The sequence below is a fragment of the Rhinolophus hipposideros genome, assembly GCF_964194185.1.
Source record: "Rhinolophus hipposideros genome assembly, chromosome: 9".
In the NCBI taxonomy this organism is placed as follows: domain Eukaryota; kingdom Metazoa; phylum Chordata; class Mammalia; order Chiroptera; family Rhinolophidae; genus Rhinolophus; species Rhinolophus hipposideros.
The window spans coordinates 67,501,247-67,522,498 of NC_138055.1; the positions used below are offsets into that span (position 1 = coordinate 67,501,247).

At 37.1% G+C, this 21,252-nt stretch overlaps 1 protein-coding gene across 1 annotated transcript in view; it reads left to right on the forward strand.

Annotated features, from left to right (window-relative positions):
- Positions 1–21,252, forward strand: part of LGR5 (leucine rich repeat containing G protein-coupled receptor 5) — a 114,915-nt gene that overhangs the window by 44,859 nt on the left and 48,804 nt on the right. The window contains exon 2 of the mRNA XM_081060244.1: positions 10,752–10,823. Coding sequence (XP_080916370.1) covers positions 10,752–10,823 — 72 coding nt within the window. The remainder of the gene's footprint in view (positions 1–10,751; positions 10,824–21,252) is intronic.

Consider the following 21,252-nt stretch of genomic DNA (forward strand, 5'->3'; position numbering starts at 1 on the left):
TAATATAAATAAGGCAGCTGAATGCCCAGTCACATTAACTATTTCCATCTAGGAGATTAGAATGATAATGTAAATTTTTTCAAATGAGCTTTGCTTTGAGGCTCTGTCTTTTCAAAGCTTCCATTCAAAAATTAATATTAATAAAGTAAAGGGACCAATAGTACATAAGCTAGCTATTTCTAAAGATTTTTTAAATTATTCTGTAATTTTAAAAAGGTTTTTCAAGATAACCATGAACATCAATAAGCTAGTAATTCTCTACAGTTGGTATGTCTGTATAGGTAACACTTTTATTTTGTAAAAACATTAGGAGACCTTGTTATAATAAAGATGATAGCAAAATATGTAGTATTTATAATGTGCCAGGGACTACTTTAAGTACTTTACATATATTAGTTAAATTATTTCTTACAACAATTCTATAAAGCAGATACTTTTATTACCATCTCCATTTCACAGTTTAGGTAACTGAGGCACAGAGATGTTAAATAACTTGCTAAAGGTTTTCAGCTCAGAAATAACATAGCCAGGATTTGAACTAATGCTGAATAGCTCCAGAATACACATTCTTTATTACACTATCAGCCATTTTAAAGAGTACATTTGAAACCTCTGGAAGACTAACAATATGAAGAGAAGAATGAGGATATTATTAGCTTGTTCTTTATATATTAATTATGGTTTCACTAGTTACAAGTAAGTTTTACTTTAAATTTGAAGGTCATCAAGTAAGATAAACTATTCTCCTGGGACTTTGTAAAAAAGGGTATCCTGATGGCCAAAAGTCATATGAAAAGATACTCAACTCTCTTAGACATAGGAAAATGCAGATTAAAAGCACAATGAGATACCATTGTACATTTAGTCAAAATGACTAATATTTAAAAGAAAAATAATACCAATTTTGGTGATGACAAATGGAAACAATTGGATCTAAAACAATTGGATTCTGATACACTACGGGTGGAAGTATGAACCAATACAACCACTATAGAAAACTATTTGGCAGGATTCTAATAGTAAAGCTTACTGTATATGCACCCAGACCCAGCAATCATACTCCTAGAGATATACCCAACAGAAATGCATACATAGATATGTTCAACAAAAAACATATTTAAGAATGCCTGAGGGTGGCCGGTTAGCTCAGTTGGTTAGCGCACAGTGCTCTTAACAACAAGGTTGCTGGTTCGATCCCCACGAGCCACTGTGAGCTGCACCCTCCACAACTAGATTGAAACAAGTACTTGACTTGGAGCTGATGGGTCCTGGAAAAACACACTTAAATAAATAAAAGTTTTTAAAAAGTGCTCTAGCAGTACTATTATAATAGTCACCAACTGAAGAGAACCTAAATATTCAGTGCAACAGTTGAATGGATAAATAAATTGTGGTATAACAGTAAAATGAAATAATATATTGCATTGAGAGGAAATAAAGTATTGCACATGCAATACATGGATCAGTCTCATAAAAATAATGCTCTGTGTTACTAAGTGAAAGAAGCCAATCTGAAAAGGCTATATACTGTATGATTCCAAGTATATAGTATATAACATTTCAGAAAAGGCAAAACTACAGAGACAGTAAAAAGTTAAGTTATTCCTGGGGGGGGGGTGGAGGTGGAGGGAAGAAGAGGGACGAATAGGTAGAGCACAGGAGTTTTAGGGTGTGCTCTACTCTGTGTAACACTGTAATAGTGGATACATGTCAATATACATTTGTACAAACCCATAGAATGTACAACACCAAGAGTGAACCCTAATGTAAACTACAGACTTTGGGTGATTATGATGTGTCAGTAGGTTCATCAGTTGTAACAAATGTCCCATTCTAGTGGGTGACATTGATAATGGGGGAGGCTGTGTATGTGTGGGGGAAAAGAGTATATGGGAAATCTCTGTAGCTTCCTGTCAATTTTGCTGTGGACCTAAAACTGCTCAAAAAATAAAATCTTACAAAAAAACAACTATGAATTATATGATTCCATTTATAGAAAGAACAAAAACAAACAAAACTAATGTACAGTAATAGAAGTAAGCAGACTGGTTCCTTTTGCAGGTAGTCATGAATGGAAGAGAACATGAGGGGGTTTTGAAGGTGATAACTATATTCTATTTCTTGATTTATGCTGATTCACACTGAAAATTCATTAGGTTAGACAGTCAGGATTTATTCCCATATATGTTATACTTCAGTAAAAAAATATTTTTCAAAGATACATTGTTTTGGAATTAAAAACAATAACATGAGAAAAGTATTTGGAAATAACATTATTCATATTATCATAAAATGCTACTCAAGCCTGCACCTTTCCTTTTGAAGTTCACGGCTTATCTTTAGAAGCATATTTGAAAAGTGATCAATTAAAAAGTGCTGGAATGGCTCCAGCCTGGATCCATTGTTAACAAAGGTATCTGGCAGAAAGCTAAATGCTACTGGATCTCCCAAGACGGATTTTAAATGATTGTACTTAGAAGAAATAGGAATTGTACTGTGCTAAAGAAGAAAATATTTGTCTTCAACTATGGCAGAGATCAAAGACCATTTTTTTGTTTTGTTTTCCTATGTTGTTTAATAGTCACACTATAAGAAATGACCTCTTTGTTCACTGACTCATGTACCAAGTCTCAAACATAGACAATATGGCTGCATTTTAAGATGGTGGACTAAATACCTACTGCACTCATCCCTCCCACAACAAATCCGTGGAAATGTTAGGAAAGATATTTTAGCAGGAACAAGAAAAGAAAAGGAAAAGTAGAAGGAAAGAACAGGAAAGAGGAAGAAGAAGAAAAAGAAGGAGGAAGAGGAAAAGAAGTTAGGAGAGGATGGGGGGAGGAGAGGAGAAGTAGGATAAGCAGTAGCAGCAGCATAGAGGTGCTTGAGCATGGGGGTAGAAGGGGACCTTTCAACGGAAGAGAATCTTTGAGGGATCCCTAAGACAGAAAGTAAATAGAATTGACTGAAAAGAGAAACCACTACCCTCATTGTGAGCAAAAATCATTGTGGAAGGTGGGCACAACACAAAGTGGGTTTTGTTTTTCAAAGTGTTTTATACCAGAAGGGTTACAGACCTCACACACTTAGGAACAGTGTAGCCATTTGAGGTGAAACATTATTATTATTATTATTTTTTTATGGATTGGGTAAGATCATCTGCTCACTCATAGGAAGGAGGCAGTTACTCAGTTCCACATCCACTGAGTAACTTCTATATGGCAAGACTTGGCTAGACACTAGGAGTACTATAATGAAAAAAGTGGCTACCAATCATGAGAAGTTACAGCCTGCTGTGAGAGAGAAACATACAAACATATCATTTCAATATGATGTTATTAAATGTGTAGGGTGATACGGGAGGACAGAGAGCAAATCACTTACACTAAAGTTAGAGTTTTGAGAAGGTTTCCTAGAGGAGATGACAGCCTACCTGAGTCTTGAAAGATAAATAAGAATCAATATGCCAGGTGGTAAAGGGTTTGTGTGTTACACAGTGGAGGTTGTATGTAATATTAACAAATATGGATTTCATTTGGAGAGTAATTGAAAGGTTTTAAGTAGGGTGGTGGTTTTGACTAATTCTGCAGTTTTGGATAGATTGTTCTAGTTGCCATTTGGAGGGTGGGCTTAAAAGGATAAGACTAGTAGCAGGCAGCCACAGGGTTAGGAGGCAATTTCAGGAGATCAGGTCAGAGATGGTGTGGGCCATGGGTCAGAGTAAGGAGAGAGAAAAGGGGATAAGTAGAGATGATGAAAGAACAGAAGAAGGCTTGGATAAAATCCAAGAGTTGGGCTTTTGTGACAGGAAGATGGTTGTGGCATTAACTGGAAACTGGCTCTACAGAAAAACAAACAAGTTTGGAGTAGAAAATAATTGCCTCCATTTTGGACATGGTGCTTTCCTGTAAGATTGCTAAGTGGACATTTCTGGAAGGAAATTAGATATATGATTCTGAAATTTAGGAGAGAGATTAAGACTAGGAATATGTATTTGGAAGGTTATGGGCATCGAAGTGACACTTAAACCCATGTGAGTAAGTAATAGCCCCCAAGAAGAAAGGGTAGAGATTAAAGAGCTAACTAGGCCAAGGGGCCAACTCCAGAGAACACTGACATTTACGGGGTAGATAGAAGAAAATTCCACAAAGAAGTCTATAAAGTAGAAAGGTTGGAAAACTATGGACAGAATCCTGTGAGAATGATGACTTGGAAACAATACAGAGTTTCCAGAAAGAGCACATCTAACACAGGAGAGAAGCCCAGTAAGACATGTGTTCATTAGATTTGACAGTATAGAGGGTGCTATTTCTTTGGCAAGAGCAGTTTCATTGGAGTATAGGGGTGGAAGTCTCTGTGTTGTGCCTGGAACAGGAATGAGAACTGGAGACTACACCTATAGACTAGAAACAACCCCAAAGGGAATGAGAAAGATTGGGTAGCAGGTAAAGGAAGACATAGGATTGAAAGACCCTATTTTCCTTTTGTTTTAGTAGTGGAAAAGACTTGACTATGTTTATACATTGAAAGGGAAGAAGAAGAGGTAAAAAAAAGGGGGTACAGGAAATGGAAGGAATTAGTCACGGAATAACATGCTGTAGCATCCTAGAGGAGATGGGACCCAGGAGCAAGTTTCAGCAAGGAGAAAAGTATGGATATAGTAAGTAAGGGACAAAAGAGAACAAGAATTTGGCCTGTTTCATGTTTGGTGGTCTAAAGAATTCCAGTTATTTCAATGAAGTAAGATGTAAGGTGTCCCATAATGGGAGTAGTTGTTGATTAAGAGGTTTGAGGCAAGTGGTAAAGGTTGGCAACAGTCCCTGTGGGAGTAAATTGAGCAATAACAAATAACAGGATTGTGCGGCAATGTTGAGAACCAACAAAGACTATGAATTTATAGTCACTAATCTGCACATTTGTGAGTTTTTATTTTCTAGTATCACTCAGTACCCTGGGATAGTAACAGAGAAGATGAATTATGGTGTTTTTCCAGAGCTGGGGTTTTGCCAAGAGAGTGAAACAGGAGACAGGCTAGGGAGCTGAGGGTGTTGGTGAAATAGTGATCCAGTTGATCAATACATGATCTAAGGTAGATTCTTAGGCTAAAACAAGGCTTTGATACTGGAAGTATCAAAGGACTAGAGGTTGAAATAGAGAACAACTAAGCTGGAAAGATAAGAGGTTGTATCAGAAACACAAGCTAGATCTGTTAAGCTAGATGTTGAATGGGAAAAGGGAAGCAGGAGAGCACAGGAGTAGTTTGGAAACAGGGAGGCTAATAAATTCTAGAAAAAAGAGAATCACATGTGTAAAGGTGAGGCAAAGGGGAACAGCAAGAATTTCAGTGTAACTGGAGCATACCTTGCACAGAGAAGAGCAGCATAAAATCAAGGTGGCCATACATTAGGCCGGATTGTGAAGAGCCTAAGATGTTTGGGCAGAAGAGACCTGGAACCAGCAAAAGTTCTCAGACAGGGGAGCCCCATATAGCCACAGTTGAGCAGGTTGTACCCTGCACTGAGGCTTTTCCCTGGGGGCTGAACTCCAGGCCAAGCTCTGCGTACCAGGCCATTCACCCCACTCTGTGACTGCTTCAGTGGGACAAAGAGGATCTGTTCTGTAATTCACCACACACCCCAGAGGAGGAGCTCTTTTCCAAACCATCCACCCGAGGAGATGTTTTTCCTATTGGCTAGCAATGAGTCTGAGTGGAGTGACAATCAGATGAACTTTTCAGGGCAATCTCTTTGGTCATGGTGAAGAAGATGACCTAGAATGAGGAGACATGGTAAGCGTGGAGAGCAGAACAGTTACCACATAACAAGGACCTGACCAAATGCAGCAGTCGAGAAGAAAGAAGATATGCCAGATCCAGAAGCAAGCTCTAATAGAATTAACACTGGGCATCTTATGGATGCAGGGATGGCAGGAAAGGGAAAAGTTGAAGATGACTTGGATTCATTCTCCAGTGTGTTCCAAGGCCTGCCCACAATTAATGCTCAATTAATATTTTTCAAGTGAAGGAAACATATCAGAGCTACAAGCAACAAAAACATATTTCAAAAGAAAGATACTGTCTGCTTGGGTAGAACTCTCTACTTATAGAAAGCAGTACGTTCAATCATCTTAAGCCTCCTAAAGTTTGAGTGCTTTGTAGAACTCAGAGCACTCATCTAGAAATTCAGTTTGCTCCAGTGCAGTGGTTCTCAGCCTTGGCTCAACATTCAACTTACCCGAGAAGCTTTTCAAAATCACAAGACCCATACTGGGCAAATTAACTCAGAAACTCTGGGGGTGGTATCCAGGCATTAATATTTTTTAAAACTCCTGAGGTGATTCCAGTAGAACTTTTGTGACCCCTGTTCTCGATTACTAGATGCGATCATGAACAGACGAGAGCAGGTGAGACAGGGCGGAATGGTTTAACATATTTGAACATCTTGCCACAATGAATCATCCTTTTTTTAATTAAAATTCATTGGGGTGGCAATGGTTAATAAAATTACATAGGTTTCAAGTGTACAATTCTGTAATACATCAAATACATCCTCTTATATCACATTGTGTGTGCACCACCCAGAGTCAGTTCTCCTTCCATCACCATATATTTGACCCCATTTACCCTCATCCACCACCCCCACCCCCCTTACCCTGAGGTAACCAATGGCTGCCGCAATTTGCATTCCCACCAACAGTGTATGAGGGTTCCTTTTTCTCCACAGCCTCTCCAACACTTATTTGTCTTGTTGATGATAGCCATTCTAACCAGAGGTGATATCTCATTGTGATTTTTATTAGCATTTCTCTGATCATTAGTGATGTTGAGCATCTTTTCATATGTCTATTGGCCATCTGTATGTCATCTTTGGAGAAATGTCTATTCAGATCCTCTGCCCATTTTTTAATTGGATTGTTTGTATTTTTGTTGTTGAGTTTTGTGAGTTCCTCATGCAGTTTGGATATTAGCCCTTTATCAGACGTGTTGTTTGCAAATATCTTCTCCATTCGGTTGGGTGCCTCTTTATTTTGTCCATGGTTTCTTTTGCTGTGCAGAAACTTTTTAGTTTAATGTAGTCCCGAACATTTATTTTAGCTTTTATTTCCCTTGCCTTTGAGGTTAAATTCATAAAATCATCTTTGAACCCAAGGTCCATAAGAGTAGTACCTATGTTTTCTTCTATGCAGTTTATTGTTTCAGGTCTTATGTTTAGGTCTTTGATCCATTTTGATTTAATTGTGGTACATGGTGACAGATAGCAGTCCAGTTTCATTCTTTTGCACGTGGCTGTCCAATTCTCCCAGCACCATTTATTGAAGAGGCTGTCTTTTCTCCATTGTATGTTTTTGGCTCCTTTAATGAGATCCATTTACCTAGTGACCAGTTCTTCAAAATTAATCCCAACATTTTGGCAAAAGATGAAATAATTAAAGAAATCCATTACATTGCTTCACTGACTTTGGGAAACTGAATCATGGACACAATGTAGTGCAAAATGCGGCCAGTTTTAAAATAATAGTTTAAAAAGTAAGTAATGGACAGACTTGGACATTATTTTAAGACCCCCTCATTTGCTGCTAAGGGTATACGTATTTCGGGTGTCAGAAACATAAATACTATTTTTAAAAATAATAAATGAAAAGTAAATGAAAAATGAAAGTAAAAGTTTAAAAATAATGTAAGAGTCAGAATGAGGATATTTTTGTACAGAACAGAAAGGTTGTTCTCATTCTACCATTTTTGACACAAAGCTGAGTTAAATTACTCAAGTAATTTAAGCCTTGCCCTTCTTCACATGATGGCAAGAAGTGCCTTGCTAATCCAAGAGGGGTCCAAGGACCATCCCAGCCACAGCTGTATTTTTTCGGATCCACAGCAGATAAGAATTTAAGAATAGTAATTGAATAATCTCTGTCAAGTCACATAAGAAAATATTGAGGCTTCTATTTTGTATATCTTTGTGTTTTTGTGTCACGTTTCTATAATTAAGTTTTATTAGATTTTATAAAAATATAAGTTCACCACAAATTAACATTTTTAAAAATTGGTCTTTCACCGTGGATCCTTTGGGAAGCACTGAGCTAGAGGACCACCATTACATTTGCACATCGATGCAAAAGGTGCACACAGAAAAAAGTCAATGCAAACCAATCGACTTTTACTTTACCCACTCTGAATTTATACTTTAAAGTCCTATTTCATTTTACCTTACATTATTGTTATTAAAAGTTATTTTTGGCTATAAGCTTATCTGCTTTACTGGGAGCTCTTTTAAAGAAAACAACCTGTATTAGAAAATAGGTGATAAGGTTTTGGTTTAGTGGTACTAGCTCATTTTCTAAGATGAACCACAATGTCAGGTAACATGGAGAAGGTATTAATTCCTGTTGGATAAAGGAGGCACTCTCCTTTTTAAGAAGAAAATTAAGTCACTTCCTTCAGATTGGAAACAGCTAATCATAGGGTTTCAAACTATGAATGCAGAGACACCCTTCTTTAAATATGAAGAAGTCTGCACAGGGAGGTAAAATGTCCCAAGATCATGAATCTAGTGAAGGGGGAGGCCCGGATTCAGACCCGAGATACTTGACTCGAACAATGCCTGCACTCTTTCTGCTGCTCCACCATAAAAAGTGCGCCAGTGGGAACCCTGAGAGTGAATACTTATAAAGGCTTCACTTCCAGGTACCTAAAATAGGGTCATAAATATTAAAATAACATGGAGTGCTTATGAATCTCCCTAATACGTACATTTCTTTGTTCTAGTTAGAGCTTTCTGCACATAGACAAGATTAATGCTTGTCCCAAACTGATTTGCACATCACACAGAGAAATATCAGAGGAGAGGGAAGTCAGTGCTCTACACGCCAGCTGTCTTGATGCTGAGACTGGTTTGATAGAGGTTAGCAATAAACACGATCCAAAAGAAACCGCCTGGATCCTTTTAGGAAAGAAGTGGGCTATCAATTAAAAAATAAATGACTATCTCTGAGAAACATCAAGTCTTGGCAGAGATTATATAATGACTGTGAAAAATCCAGAAACTGCATTGGTTAGTTTAATACATGTCTGTTCAGTGAACTAAACAACTTTGTCACTTCAGAGAAATGTCTGCCATAAAAAGTTGAAACTGCTGATCAATTATTTGGCTCTCTTATCTAGACAATGCCAAAAAAAACTAGATTATTAAGGTATGGACTATAGAAATTTTTCACTCTGTAATGGTGGCATTCTTTAATTTTAGCTTGAGAACATAGCATTTAATTCAGCTATATCATTGTTCATTAACATGTTAAAATTAATAATTCTGCTTTTTTACTATAGCCTAAAATATTTAGCAAAATATCTTATCTTCCTTGTACATGTTAGTGACTTTTTAGAGGCAGAGAGTGAATAAGTCCTCAATTCTTAGCATTACTGATCAAAAGTTAATATTTGATAAAGGAACCAAGCTGTGATACTGAAATCAGCTGGTTAGGAGCAATGGATGTGGCCACTTCAATAACACGAATAATCCAGATTTTTTTAAACAGCTCATGGATGAAATAGGTGAAGGTGGTCAAAAGGTACAAACTTCCAGTTACAAGACAAATAAGTCCTGGGGAGATAATGTACAGCATGCTGACTGTACTGTGTTGTATTAACAATACTGTATTGTGTATTTAAAAGTTGCTATGAAACTATATGTATAGTGATGGATATTAAGTAAACTTATTGCACTAAACACATATGTAAATAATCATTATATTGTACACCTAAAACTAATATAAATATATGTCAATTAATTTTTAAAAAGAATAAATAAGACACTCATCATGTTATCTCGAGATAAATTTTAAGTATGTAGACCTGGTCTAGGACTATAAATGGAAATGGCATTCGTTCTGAATCTTCGGGTTCGAGTCATTTTTCAGTCTTCAGCTGACTGTTATATACTTAGTTGGTCTTGATTAAAATTCATCTAGCAGTCGGTCTTTTGGACTCTGAGATACAGATGGCATATACCAGTGACGCTGTAGGATTATGTGGGAGACAGTAAAGAAATAGAAAAGTAAAAACAGAATAAAATCTAATTACACGGAGTTTTGCTTAAAACAAAAATTGATTGAGTTCTACCCAAAGTGGTTTGTTGTTTCCTGTGCCAGGAACTACTGTGCAGACCCAGCAGGAAGTGTGCTACAGAGCAAGATCACATTACACCCTTGTTTTATGGTTCATTTCACTTATTTAATGCAATTCGAGAACCTGTAAAAGGAACATGTTAGAAGGAAGGAATAGGCTTTCTGTCTTGTTTTGTTTTGTGTTTTTTTTTTTTAAGTTTCTTTGAATCAAAACATTTGTTTTTACAAGGTGCTTATAGTCCCAGGGAAACTTGACTTCCAGAGTTGCATGGGGAAGACATTTCCCTTTGTCACAAAATTGAAAGACACAAAGTTGAATTATGTCTATCCTTTGCTGTCCTCCTCACATCATTTGAAACGCGAAGAATTACAACCAGGTCTATGAATGGGCTCAGTCATTTTGCATCCATCTACGCTCCTCCTAGGCTCTCTGACATGACAGAGAGCCTATGATGGACGGGGAGTGGGATGGAAGGAAACGAATATATTTACGATGCAAAATAGCGATTCATGTGTCAAGCACCAGAATGAGTTCATTTGGCTCTCTTGCTTGAAAATGTGTGAATTGCACAGCTGGATTTCCTTGTGGTGGCATGCGCCGCTCCTCACATGCTGTCTGTTTTCCTCCCCAGAGACCTCAGTATGAACAACATCAGTCAGCTGCCCACAGGTCCTCTGCACACTCTCCGCTTCCTAGAGGAGCTGTAAGTATCAATGCAGTTGTGATGCGGCCAGTCAACACAGGACGCATTCTTGTGTTTGTCTCTCACGCTTACTGTGGGAACCAGATAAAACAAGGCAGAGAAGCTGTCAGCACCAACGACGTTGGCACATGAGGAAGCACTTAGTTGGGGGGGGAGGGGGAAGAATTGCTTATGATTCTGGAAATCAACTTATAAAAGACTTTACCATGAGGCTACAACATTCTAAGGTGAGACTGAGCCAAACAAATTAAAATGTTAAAACAAAGACTGTTTAAAAGAGCTGGATGGCTCTTTGGAAATAGTTAAGCAGCAGGATATTAAAAAGTTTGAATACTGGTTCATGTTTATTAAAATAGCAAGTAAAGCTATAATCAAAACCAAAGACTGCTGCGTGGTTCGGCTTGTGACAGGAAGAATCAAGTCCACATTTCATAACACCAAAACTTCTTATCCTCATCACCTTTCATTACCGTGTTCCTACTTTTAAATTTAGCTTCCTTCAAGGCTTGAACAGAAAAACACGAAATCCTCAGAGGACTGAAAACTGGGTTCTCCCAAACCCGCTGTAAAAAAATAATAAAAAAGGAGGAAGCTAAAATTAGTTAATGATACACAGGGGCATCTTAAAGAAGTCTAGTAATCACTTTCCAGAAGATGAAAAAGAACTCTATAAACGCAAACTCTGCATTTAACAATTCATTGGATCCTCTGACCCCTTTGAGTGATGGGGACTAAGGAAGTGTTGTTGCACCATCACAGTTCTCATGAAGGAAGTTTGGCACCATCAGTTGGGTAAACCCTCTGACTGTTAAGGATTTGGTTCAGCAATGACCTCTTTTGAAAATACTTCCTTTGTAAATCCGAAGGTCAGGGTCCAACCTGGAGAATAATTTAAATTGTTGATGCACCACACAACCCAGCGTGAGAAGTAGAAATAATGTTCCATCGCAACCAAATTACACTACATCGATCTTTTTTTTTCAAGAAGAGGATAATATTCTCGCATTTCTCCCCTTTGGAGTTTTACCTATATTTACTTTTGATGGCATTATGTTTTTAACAAATGCTATTGTTTTAATACTGACATCAACTAAACATGCCCATATTGTTATCAAGAGCTACGCTGGGGAAGCTTAGATTCTTAGGCTGTACATGAAGTTTTTATCATTCAAGGGACAGATTTTCACTCTGGTTGTCCACAAGCTTCTTTTTCCTCTGGCCATTTTTCTCTTTTCTCTTTGCTCTCTGGCCATTTTCATGACTAGAATTTAACCTTCTTTAGGGTTGGGACCATATCTGTCTTCATCATGGCCGGTATGTAATAAATAATAAATTCTTCATGAATGAACTAATGAGAAAGCAAAATCTTAAAAGGAGATTCTTATACAAGTTAGCTGCCTTAGGAAAAAGTAACAGATTTAGTTGACATTAGCCAATATTTTTAAAGATTACTTTTAGTAAATTTCAAACACCAGGGTTATTTTCTGCTTTACATCCTTCTCACACCATACCATAATTAACATGCAATACTCAGTCCTGTTTACCCCCATATTTTTAAGACATGCATTTCCTGTTCTTTTCTCTTTAATTTCCTTATACCATGTTCCCCTGAAAATAAGATCTAGCTGGACCATCAGCTCTAATGTGTCTTTTGGAGCAAAAATTAATGTAAGACCCGGTCTTAATTTTGTTTAATAGAGTTCCTCCGTCAATGACCCAACTTACTCAAAATAACTCCTCTTTCTTCATAAGGTGAATGGTAATTCAGTTTCCAAGGCCAGTTTTTCAAGAGATAATTGAGAAAAATCAGAAAGAAAAAAGAGGGGAACTGCAATTTGAAAATGCTATTATTCTGAATTGTCTTATTTTTATATCTCTGGAAACCCCATCAAGTATCTTGACCATGGAATTATAGAATTTTAGAAATAGAGGACACCTTTTAGTCTATTCATTCCATTTTCTCATTCTGTTCCTGAATTCCCTCTGCTGAACTGGCCGACTTGCTGAATTTAAAAGCGAGACTACTTTCCTATATATAATTCTGTGTTGCAGCTAACTGATGTTTTGAAGACATTATTCATTTAGTGGCAAAACGGGATAGAACCTGGAAAAATGATTAACTCTGCTTAATCCTTTTTTCCTTTTTTTATTCCTTTGTTCCCAAGGCTAAATTTATGGGGTTGTGTTTTTTAAAAGAAACGTTTAAGCAGTATTTTGATTATGCCTTTGTTATGTTGCTAATTGTCTCTATTAGACTTAGCTTTGTTTTAAGTCTATATTCTCTTCTAGAGTATAAGATAGTAGAAATAACATATTATAATTATAATGACAATAGTAATAGCTTACACTGTGCAAAATATTTTGCCCATATTATCCCACCAAATCCTCTCAACAATTCCATATAGGTAGATATTATTTCCAGTCCACAGATTAAAAAAGAAGATAAACTGAAGTACCGAGAAACTAAGAAAGTTACCCAAGATAATGGAGTCAGAAAAGTGTCAGAGCTAAGACTAAAATCCACTTTCAAAGTTAGACTCAGAAAGTAGGAAGAAGGTCAAGAATTTTGTGTGGTTATTCTGTGTGGTTTATCTGTGCTTTTCTTTTCCCCAGCAGCACCGCGTACAGTGGTTTGCACAGTTGAATACTTTAAAGCATTGTCGTAATAATAGTGTGTATACGAGTGTGTCTGTGTATGTGTATACGTGGGGGAATAAAAGAGGGAGCAAGAGAGAAAGCAAGAAAGAGCTGTCTACCCAGCAGAGAGCAATTGGATACCAGGTTATTTGTTCACTATCATCATATATTGGCTATGGAAACGGTATCATCAGAATTTTCAGTCTATTCATTTCATTTCACCAGTTTTCACCAGAATTTCACCAGTTTAACATTGCTCAACAGGTACAAAAACCATAATGTTTTTACATATACATACATATACTTAAGCAGCATGTTTCATATAGTATTCTACCTGAACTAACAAATGACCAACCATACAGCTACATACAGACATTTAGATATTTGTCATTGTGAGTGTGTGTATATCTTTTGTTACGACAAGTAAGGCATTGTTCTAAAAGTATTCTTTCATTCAGTTTATTCAGCTCATCTTTGTTTTGTCTCTTTGTCCATTACATAGGAAACTGCTACTGATACTGTCAATAGTACTAATAAAACTCCCACCACAAAACTGTTTTTAAAAGTCACTATTAATAAATCCAAGTTATCACTCTTCCCCTTAGTTCTTCTTATCCAATATGTCATTTCCCTAGTTTAATTCATTTAACTATGTTTTAAACCCTGTAGACAGCCATGGTTCATCCCTCATCCATCACTGGAGCTTAACAATGGTGCCATCATTCAAAATCCTGTAAGAACCAATAAAGCCCAAGAGGTAGTCACCGACTTAATGCTTAAAAAAATATATTGTAACCTGAGGGAACGTGACTATCTGGAGCAAATAAATATCTAAGGAGAAGAATAAAAGTCATCAGTTAATGGTCTATTTCTCCCTCTCCTGACATTGTGGGACACTAACTACCTGTGTCACATGTTTTGGCACATTTGGGTCTCATTTGTTATTTATTTGTTTTTGTAAATCTATGAGGTGACCAGACAGGCACAGGCCACATGTCCTGCTGGTGCAATGTGACAGCACAAGAGAAGGAAAACCTTTAACTTTTGTAAAAAAAAAAAAAAAGAAAAATCTGACCTGTGTGCTGAGACTGTATTATGTAGAGAGAAGGGTTCGGCACCTACTAGATACAGAAGCCATGATTCCTGTCCTCGGCCACTTACTAGCTCATGAACCACTTGACTTCCTGGGCCTCAGGGGATAGCGGTGAGAGCTGCTGCTGGGCCTGTGTTTTGAGATGTTTCTGTGGATCAAATGAATTGACGATGAAAGAACTTTGGTGAACTATAATTTATGTATTGAGTTGTATTAGTAAAATGAAAACACTTTTAAGAAGCTTCTAACTCCCTTCTTCCCTATTTCATGAGCTTGATTTTGCAGTAATCTCAGGTACCCAGGACTTGTGAAGGAAAAGCTATTTCCAACTATGCATTTTCATAACTATAGACAACCAGTGCAGATGGTTCTTTACCAAATTTTAACATCCTGAGCAATAACTGCATTTCTGTCCTATAGTATCTCCCCCAGTTCTAATTATTCAGTTCTACGAGGGACTTCATATGAATCTTTGCTATTTGGCCCCATAGAAGAGCTTTCGCTTGATCCAACAAAGTATGGTTCAGATGTTAGGAGTTAAAGGCAGATTGTGCTTAATGCTGACATCTACAAATGCCATTAAACTTAGATTGGCAGTCTGATTAAACCAGAGGGGAAAATGAACTGTTACCATTTTAAACAGTCTAAATTCTCTATTTCCAAGTAGAATTTTAAAATCTTCCCTGGTTCTAATGCTATTGGAATCACGTATTCAATTTAGGAAGGGAACATGAGAAGCTCTAGGGAGGTTTGTTTTCATGTTACTATTGTTCCCTGGACCTGTTTGCTCATATTATGGTTGGCCCTGAGGAATCTCTATATAAATAGTAGGTATCTATTATTGCAGATGAAATTTGTAATGAGAGCCACCAGCAAACTTCCTGAAAGCACAATCTACGCTTATTACTTCTACTTCTTCATCACATTGCTGAAAATGGTGAGAGCTGTCCTGCCTGTCTTTTGAAATTTCTTTTTCCTGAGGATCAAATGAAATGATGATGAAAGAACTTTGGTAAACTATAGTTCACATATTGGATTGTTAGTAAGATGGAAACACCTTCCTGCCCATGAATAATGTTCCTGCTCCTTGGCCTTGATTATAAATGCTGCCTCTTGGAAACTTTTTCTCTAGTGCTATTTCATGGAAGTTGTTTTGCTTTTCTTCCAAATGTCTATCCATGCAGCTAGATATAGACATTTCGATATCTTTCCGTGTGTGTGTGTGTGCATGAATGTGTGTATATATGTGTATACATGTATGCATGTATATATTTTTTTAATATATATTATATATGACATACATAATATATATATATATATATATATATATATATATATATATATATATATACACCTTTTGCTATGACAATTAGGGCACTATTCTGAAAGTGCCCTACCTCTCTGCCTTTTGTTCTTTTTCCCTTTAGCATTCCTTTTTTCTCCACTCCTAACTCCTGTAAGATGTAGACATTCCCCAAATTTCTGCCCTTAGTTTTATTGTCTTTTTTCTCAGTACTTTTCAATTTATTGAACTTGTATTTCATAAGAGTGAATAGGACTTGCTATAAGGTTCGTTCATTCATTCATTCAACAAGTCCCTGCCCTGGGGGAAGCTTACCATCTAGTGGGGGAGACAGTTAATAAGCAAGAAAACAAGCACATATGATACTTGATGATTGTGATAAGAGTGATGAAGAACACAAACCCAGTTAGGGACAGAATAATTAACAAGGAATCACAAGGAGGGAAAGTCTCTCTAAGAAGGTGACATCTAAACCTAAATCTGGAGGGTGAGGAGGAGTTTGTGGTCCTAAGAGCTGGGCTGGAGTGATTCATTATTCAAGGGAATAACGTGAGCAGAGTTCCCTGTGATGGGAAATAATGTGAATTGTTTGTGGACCTGAAAGATGAGTTTGGCTGGGGAGCAGAGTGGGGGTGGGGGGGTGTGACATCGCATGGGGTTGGAGAAGGCCTGATTAAGCAGGACCAATCAGGCTATGTATAGAATTCAAATAAGAGCAATGGGAAGTCATTAGAGAATTGTATGCAGCTTTCTAAAACAATAGGATTTATGATTTTTAAAAGATTTCTCTGATTCTGTATGTAAAACAGATTGGACAATTATGGAAGCAGAGAGACCCATTAGGAGACCATAGACTAGTTAAAAGACAACTACAGTTGTCTAGTAAAGAAACCCAAGATCTGAACTATTTCTGCTATATAGATTACTCCCAAATCAATGTTTCTAGTTCAGATTTCCTTTGTTTTTGACAGCTAGACCAGTGTTTCTCAAAGTGTGGTCCCTGGACCAGCAGCCTTGGCACCAGCTATGAGTTGTTAGAAATGCAAATTCTGTGCCCCACCCCAACAACAAGAACTCTGGGGATAGGAAATTGTCTTTAAAAAGATTTCCAGGTGATTTTGATACATAATATTAAGTTTGAAGACCACTACTCTAGAACAGTGGTTTTCGAATTCTAAGTGGTTCGGAGAATTACCTGGAGTGCTTGTTAAACCACACATTACTGGGCCCCACCAGAGTTTTTTCAGTAGGTTAGGAATCTGAAGGGAGGATGTTAAGAATTTGCATTTATAGCAAATTCTCAAGTGATACTGATACTGCTAATCTAGGGACCACACTTTGAGAATCATCATCTACCTAAATGACACCTCCACCTACCCCACCAATACTTTAAAGCAGAACAAAATTCATTGATGACGCCTCCTCAAAAGCTTTTTCTCCTGCCTTTCCTGCTTGCCATCAACATTCTGATTAACTTGTGATTACTGTCTGTCACTCCCTTTTGTGTCTGTCATTCTTTCTCTTTTGCTCAGCCAATCTCCAACTCCTAAAGCTCATACTTCCTCATTTGTCTTTCACATTTGTTTATTTCATCACCACCTAGCTCAGGTTCTTATTGTCTCCTCTGGATAACTGCTAAAACCATTAATTAATCACCTCTCCTGATTCTCACAACAATTAGTGAATGAATCATTGTCTCTGGGGATGGAGGTCTCTAGGTGATCTTGTCAAAATTAGACTTTGAGAACTATTTCAGAGTTTCCCACCTTGATTAGAAATACCTGTAGTGTTTTTAAAACTACTAATTACCCAGGCTTATTCCCAGAGATTCTGATTTAATGGGTCTCAGTGGGGATCAGACATCATTTTTTTAAAGCTCTACAGGGGGCTTAGATCCAAGCTCATACGTGGAAGCATCACAGCAGAGGAACACAGTCAGGGACTCATCAATTCATTGAATGTAGACACTGAAAGGGAGGTCTGAAGGTGAGAGATGACTCTGAGTAAGGATTTGAGATTAGGTTCCGAGAAACCAATGAGGCACAGTCAAAAGGCACAGGGAACAACTGACATTTTGGAAGCAAGAGGATGTCTGGTTCTGGATCTACTGAGTGTCAAGAGCCAGTAGGACATCCAACTGGAAATGTCAATAACACAGTTGGAATGTGAGTCTGAAGCATGATGAGCCTGAGCCTGTTCTAACAACAATGCTGGAGAATTGTTTACAAAGAGGTGACTGTGGAAGGTGCTAGGGCAGATGAGGACTTTGACAGAGGTTTTGGGCTCTGTGTTTCCCAGTGTGGTTGTCTATCTGTATCAAAATCCCCTGAGCTGCTAATTTAAAATACAGATTCCTGAATCCTTCCCCCAAGAAACTTTAATTCTGTAAATCTGGGTAGGGGCCTGGGGCTCTGAATTTTGTATGGCTCCTAAGGCGATGGCAATGCACACTAGAGTTTGAGCATCACTGTATAGAGAAAATAAGAAAAGGTGTGAGGACAGAAATGTGAGAAACATCTGTGTTTGGAGGATGAGAATGAAAAGAGGGACTAGCAATAAGAAGAAAGAGAGATAATCAGTCATGGTGGTGACAGCAGTAAGACTGTATGGGATCTGGAAGTCAATGGAAGGATATTGAATAGGAAGCAATCAGCAAGTTTTCTTATTGCTAATATCTTAAATGATGCAGCCATTCATGTCCTTGTGTTTTTCCTGTTTTAGACCAACCTAAATTCCAGAGCAACCTAATTTTAACCAAAATAATGTTTAAAAATCTAAATTTTAAAGCCAAAATCGTTGACCCAAATTCTCTTGTGTAAACTTTTCTATGTAAGCATGAGTCAATAACTTCTCTTAGGTTCACTTTCCCACCTATAAAAGGAAAATAATCATGTCACTTGTTTAATATGATTTTTACAACAATTAAATATCACAGTGTATATAAAGTATTAACATTGTGTCTAGCACTTGTGAATTGTTTAATGAAAGTTAGGTATTATTTGTATGCCCCAAAGCACTGTATGTGACATAGTCAAAGAGCTCAAGGAAACTGCTAAATTTAAATTTGATACATAATGAAGCAGGAATATTCTTCAGCTGTTTCTGATCTGGTTATGTAATGACCTGGCAGCCATCTTGGAATAGTTATGCCAGACCTGAATCAACTGTAGCATTATGGCCAAATGTCTTTGGAAACAAGATCAAATAATCAATCAATAAATATTGATTTCATCTCCCTGCTCTGGGCAGGCAGTAAGATTCTTGGCCTTAGGAGCCTATAATCAAATCAGGTAGACTACACACAAAAGAGTAGAAAATTAACCTTTATAGACAGCATTGTATAGAATATATCCTAAAGGAAAGCTGACTGCGGACCGAAGCAATTAAGGAAAACTTCACAGAGCAGTTGAAAATTGAACTTCATTAGTATGTAGTGAAAGACATCATAGGACCACGTACCCACTAAAGCAGGGGTGTCCAAACTTTTTTCAACATTTTTTACCAAGGGCCATATGTGGTAAAATACACAAACAGCCGGGCCACTCACTCGAGGTGAAGTACGTATTGCCTCACCTGGTTTACTTAAGTAAACTAAATATATTTTTGGAATTTGCCGCGGGCCAATTAACAATGGATTGTGGACCACAGTTGGCCCGCGGGCCGCGGTTTTGACACCCCTGCACTAAAAGATCTCCCTTAGACATTGAATCATGAAATCTGAATTTTTTTATCCGATCTAATAATGAAAACAAAACGATAACTCATAAATACACTCTTTAAGGAAGGAAGATTTTTGGCTGGATTTTATCAATTAGATATGCTTAATATATTGGGGTAAGGGGGTAGATACCACAGTTTTTGAAAATTGCAATTTCTTGAGGCATGTTAGGAAAGATACTTCTTTCTCCAAAGGGAAGAAAAACCGTTGATGGAATGTCAAATCCTTCTACCCAAATCTGTTGAGAAGGTTCAGTAAACCTTAGCAAAGATGAACTCCAGAGGGTTACACATTAAGTATCTGGACCCTTCCAACTAGCATGGGCATCTTATAAAGGAAAACCTGCCATGGTGGGCTTGGTCAATTACAATGATAATGCATTACTGCCAGTGGAGGCAAGATTAATAGATTACATCTGACTTGGAGTCTCACCCTGTTTGTGTCTAACTCTTTGATGACTCAGACACTTGGCTCCTGTGTGGATAAACCCCAAACAAAACCTAGAAATGTGACGGCCCCCAAAGCACCAGGACCACTCAATCAATTGAATAGAATCATGAGTAGTCAATCTTAATCGACTATTAATATTTTTTACTGTATTGTTCTTTGAAAGTTACTAATTACAGCATTATTATGGGTTTTGAAACTATTATAGGAGAATGTTTTTCAAATAGGGATATTTTGACATTTCAGAAGAGAATAAGAGACTTTAGAAATGTTACATTTAAGAGGTAGTTTAGTTATTTGAAAAGGAATGTATCTACTCTAACTTAATGATTTTTTTTTCTTTTTATGGCAGTTAAGTCAGTAATACTAACAATGGTGCAACAATGTGGATCATATATATGGAGGAGTATCTTTAAGGATAAAATAAATTCATTTATTTAAGTATTATGTATAATATTTGGATAACTAATCAAATGCACATGGATTATCCATAATATAACCATAAATATAAAACGTTACTCTTTTCTGTCAGGCTATATTTCATCTTGACCCTAGTGGTCTATTAGGTTGGATTTTTCTTTCTTGTACACCAAGATATAAAAGTTTTTCTTATGAAGTTGTATCTTATTATAGACATGAAGATGATAAACGAGGTATCATCTTGGAAACAGATTAAAAACCAAAAACAAAAACCTCTCAGCCAAATTGTATGTGGGTCTCTAGAGGTGGAACAGTTGCCAAGAGATTTGTTAGTTCAAATCATCATGGGAAGGATTCATGTGCAGTTCTTACTATTTGTGTACTATTTGTGAAAGTGTTTTTTCCCCCTATATTTTACATGTATTTAATTTTTAAATTACTAAAACCATCACACATGGTAAAGAAATAGGAGGGGAAGGAGACAATGACTTCCTTAAATTGTTTTTTTCACTAAGATAGATCTTCCTCCAGCCCAACAAATACCTAACTAATAGCCCATCATAAATTCCTTTGCATTAAGAAAAATTATCCTGATAACACAGGTCAGTGAATCCACAGATTAGCTCTGAATACAGACTCAAGGGCTCTCTGAAAGTCCTTGCCCAGCAAAGAAAAACAATTCACATGAAGTGAGTTATGTTTCAGGAAATGTAACGGAAAGGTATTTGCCCTAACAATAATTTAAACTAATAAATAAATAAATTGTACTCTCTCCTTTTCATTTCCAAAGTCAGTGTCTCAGAAACCATCC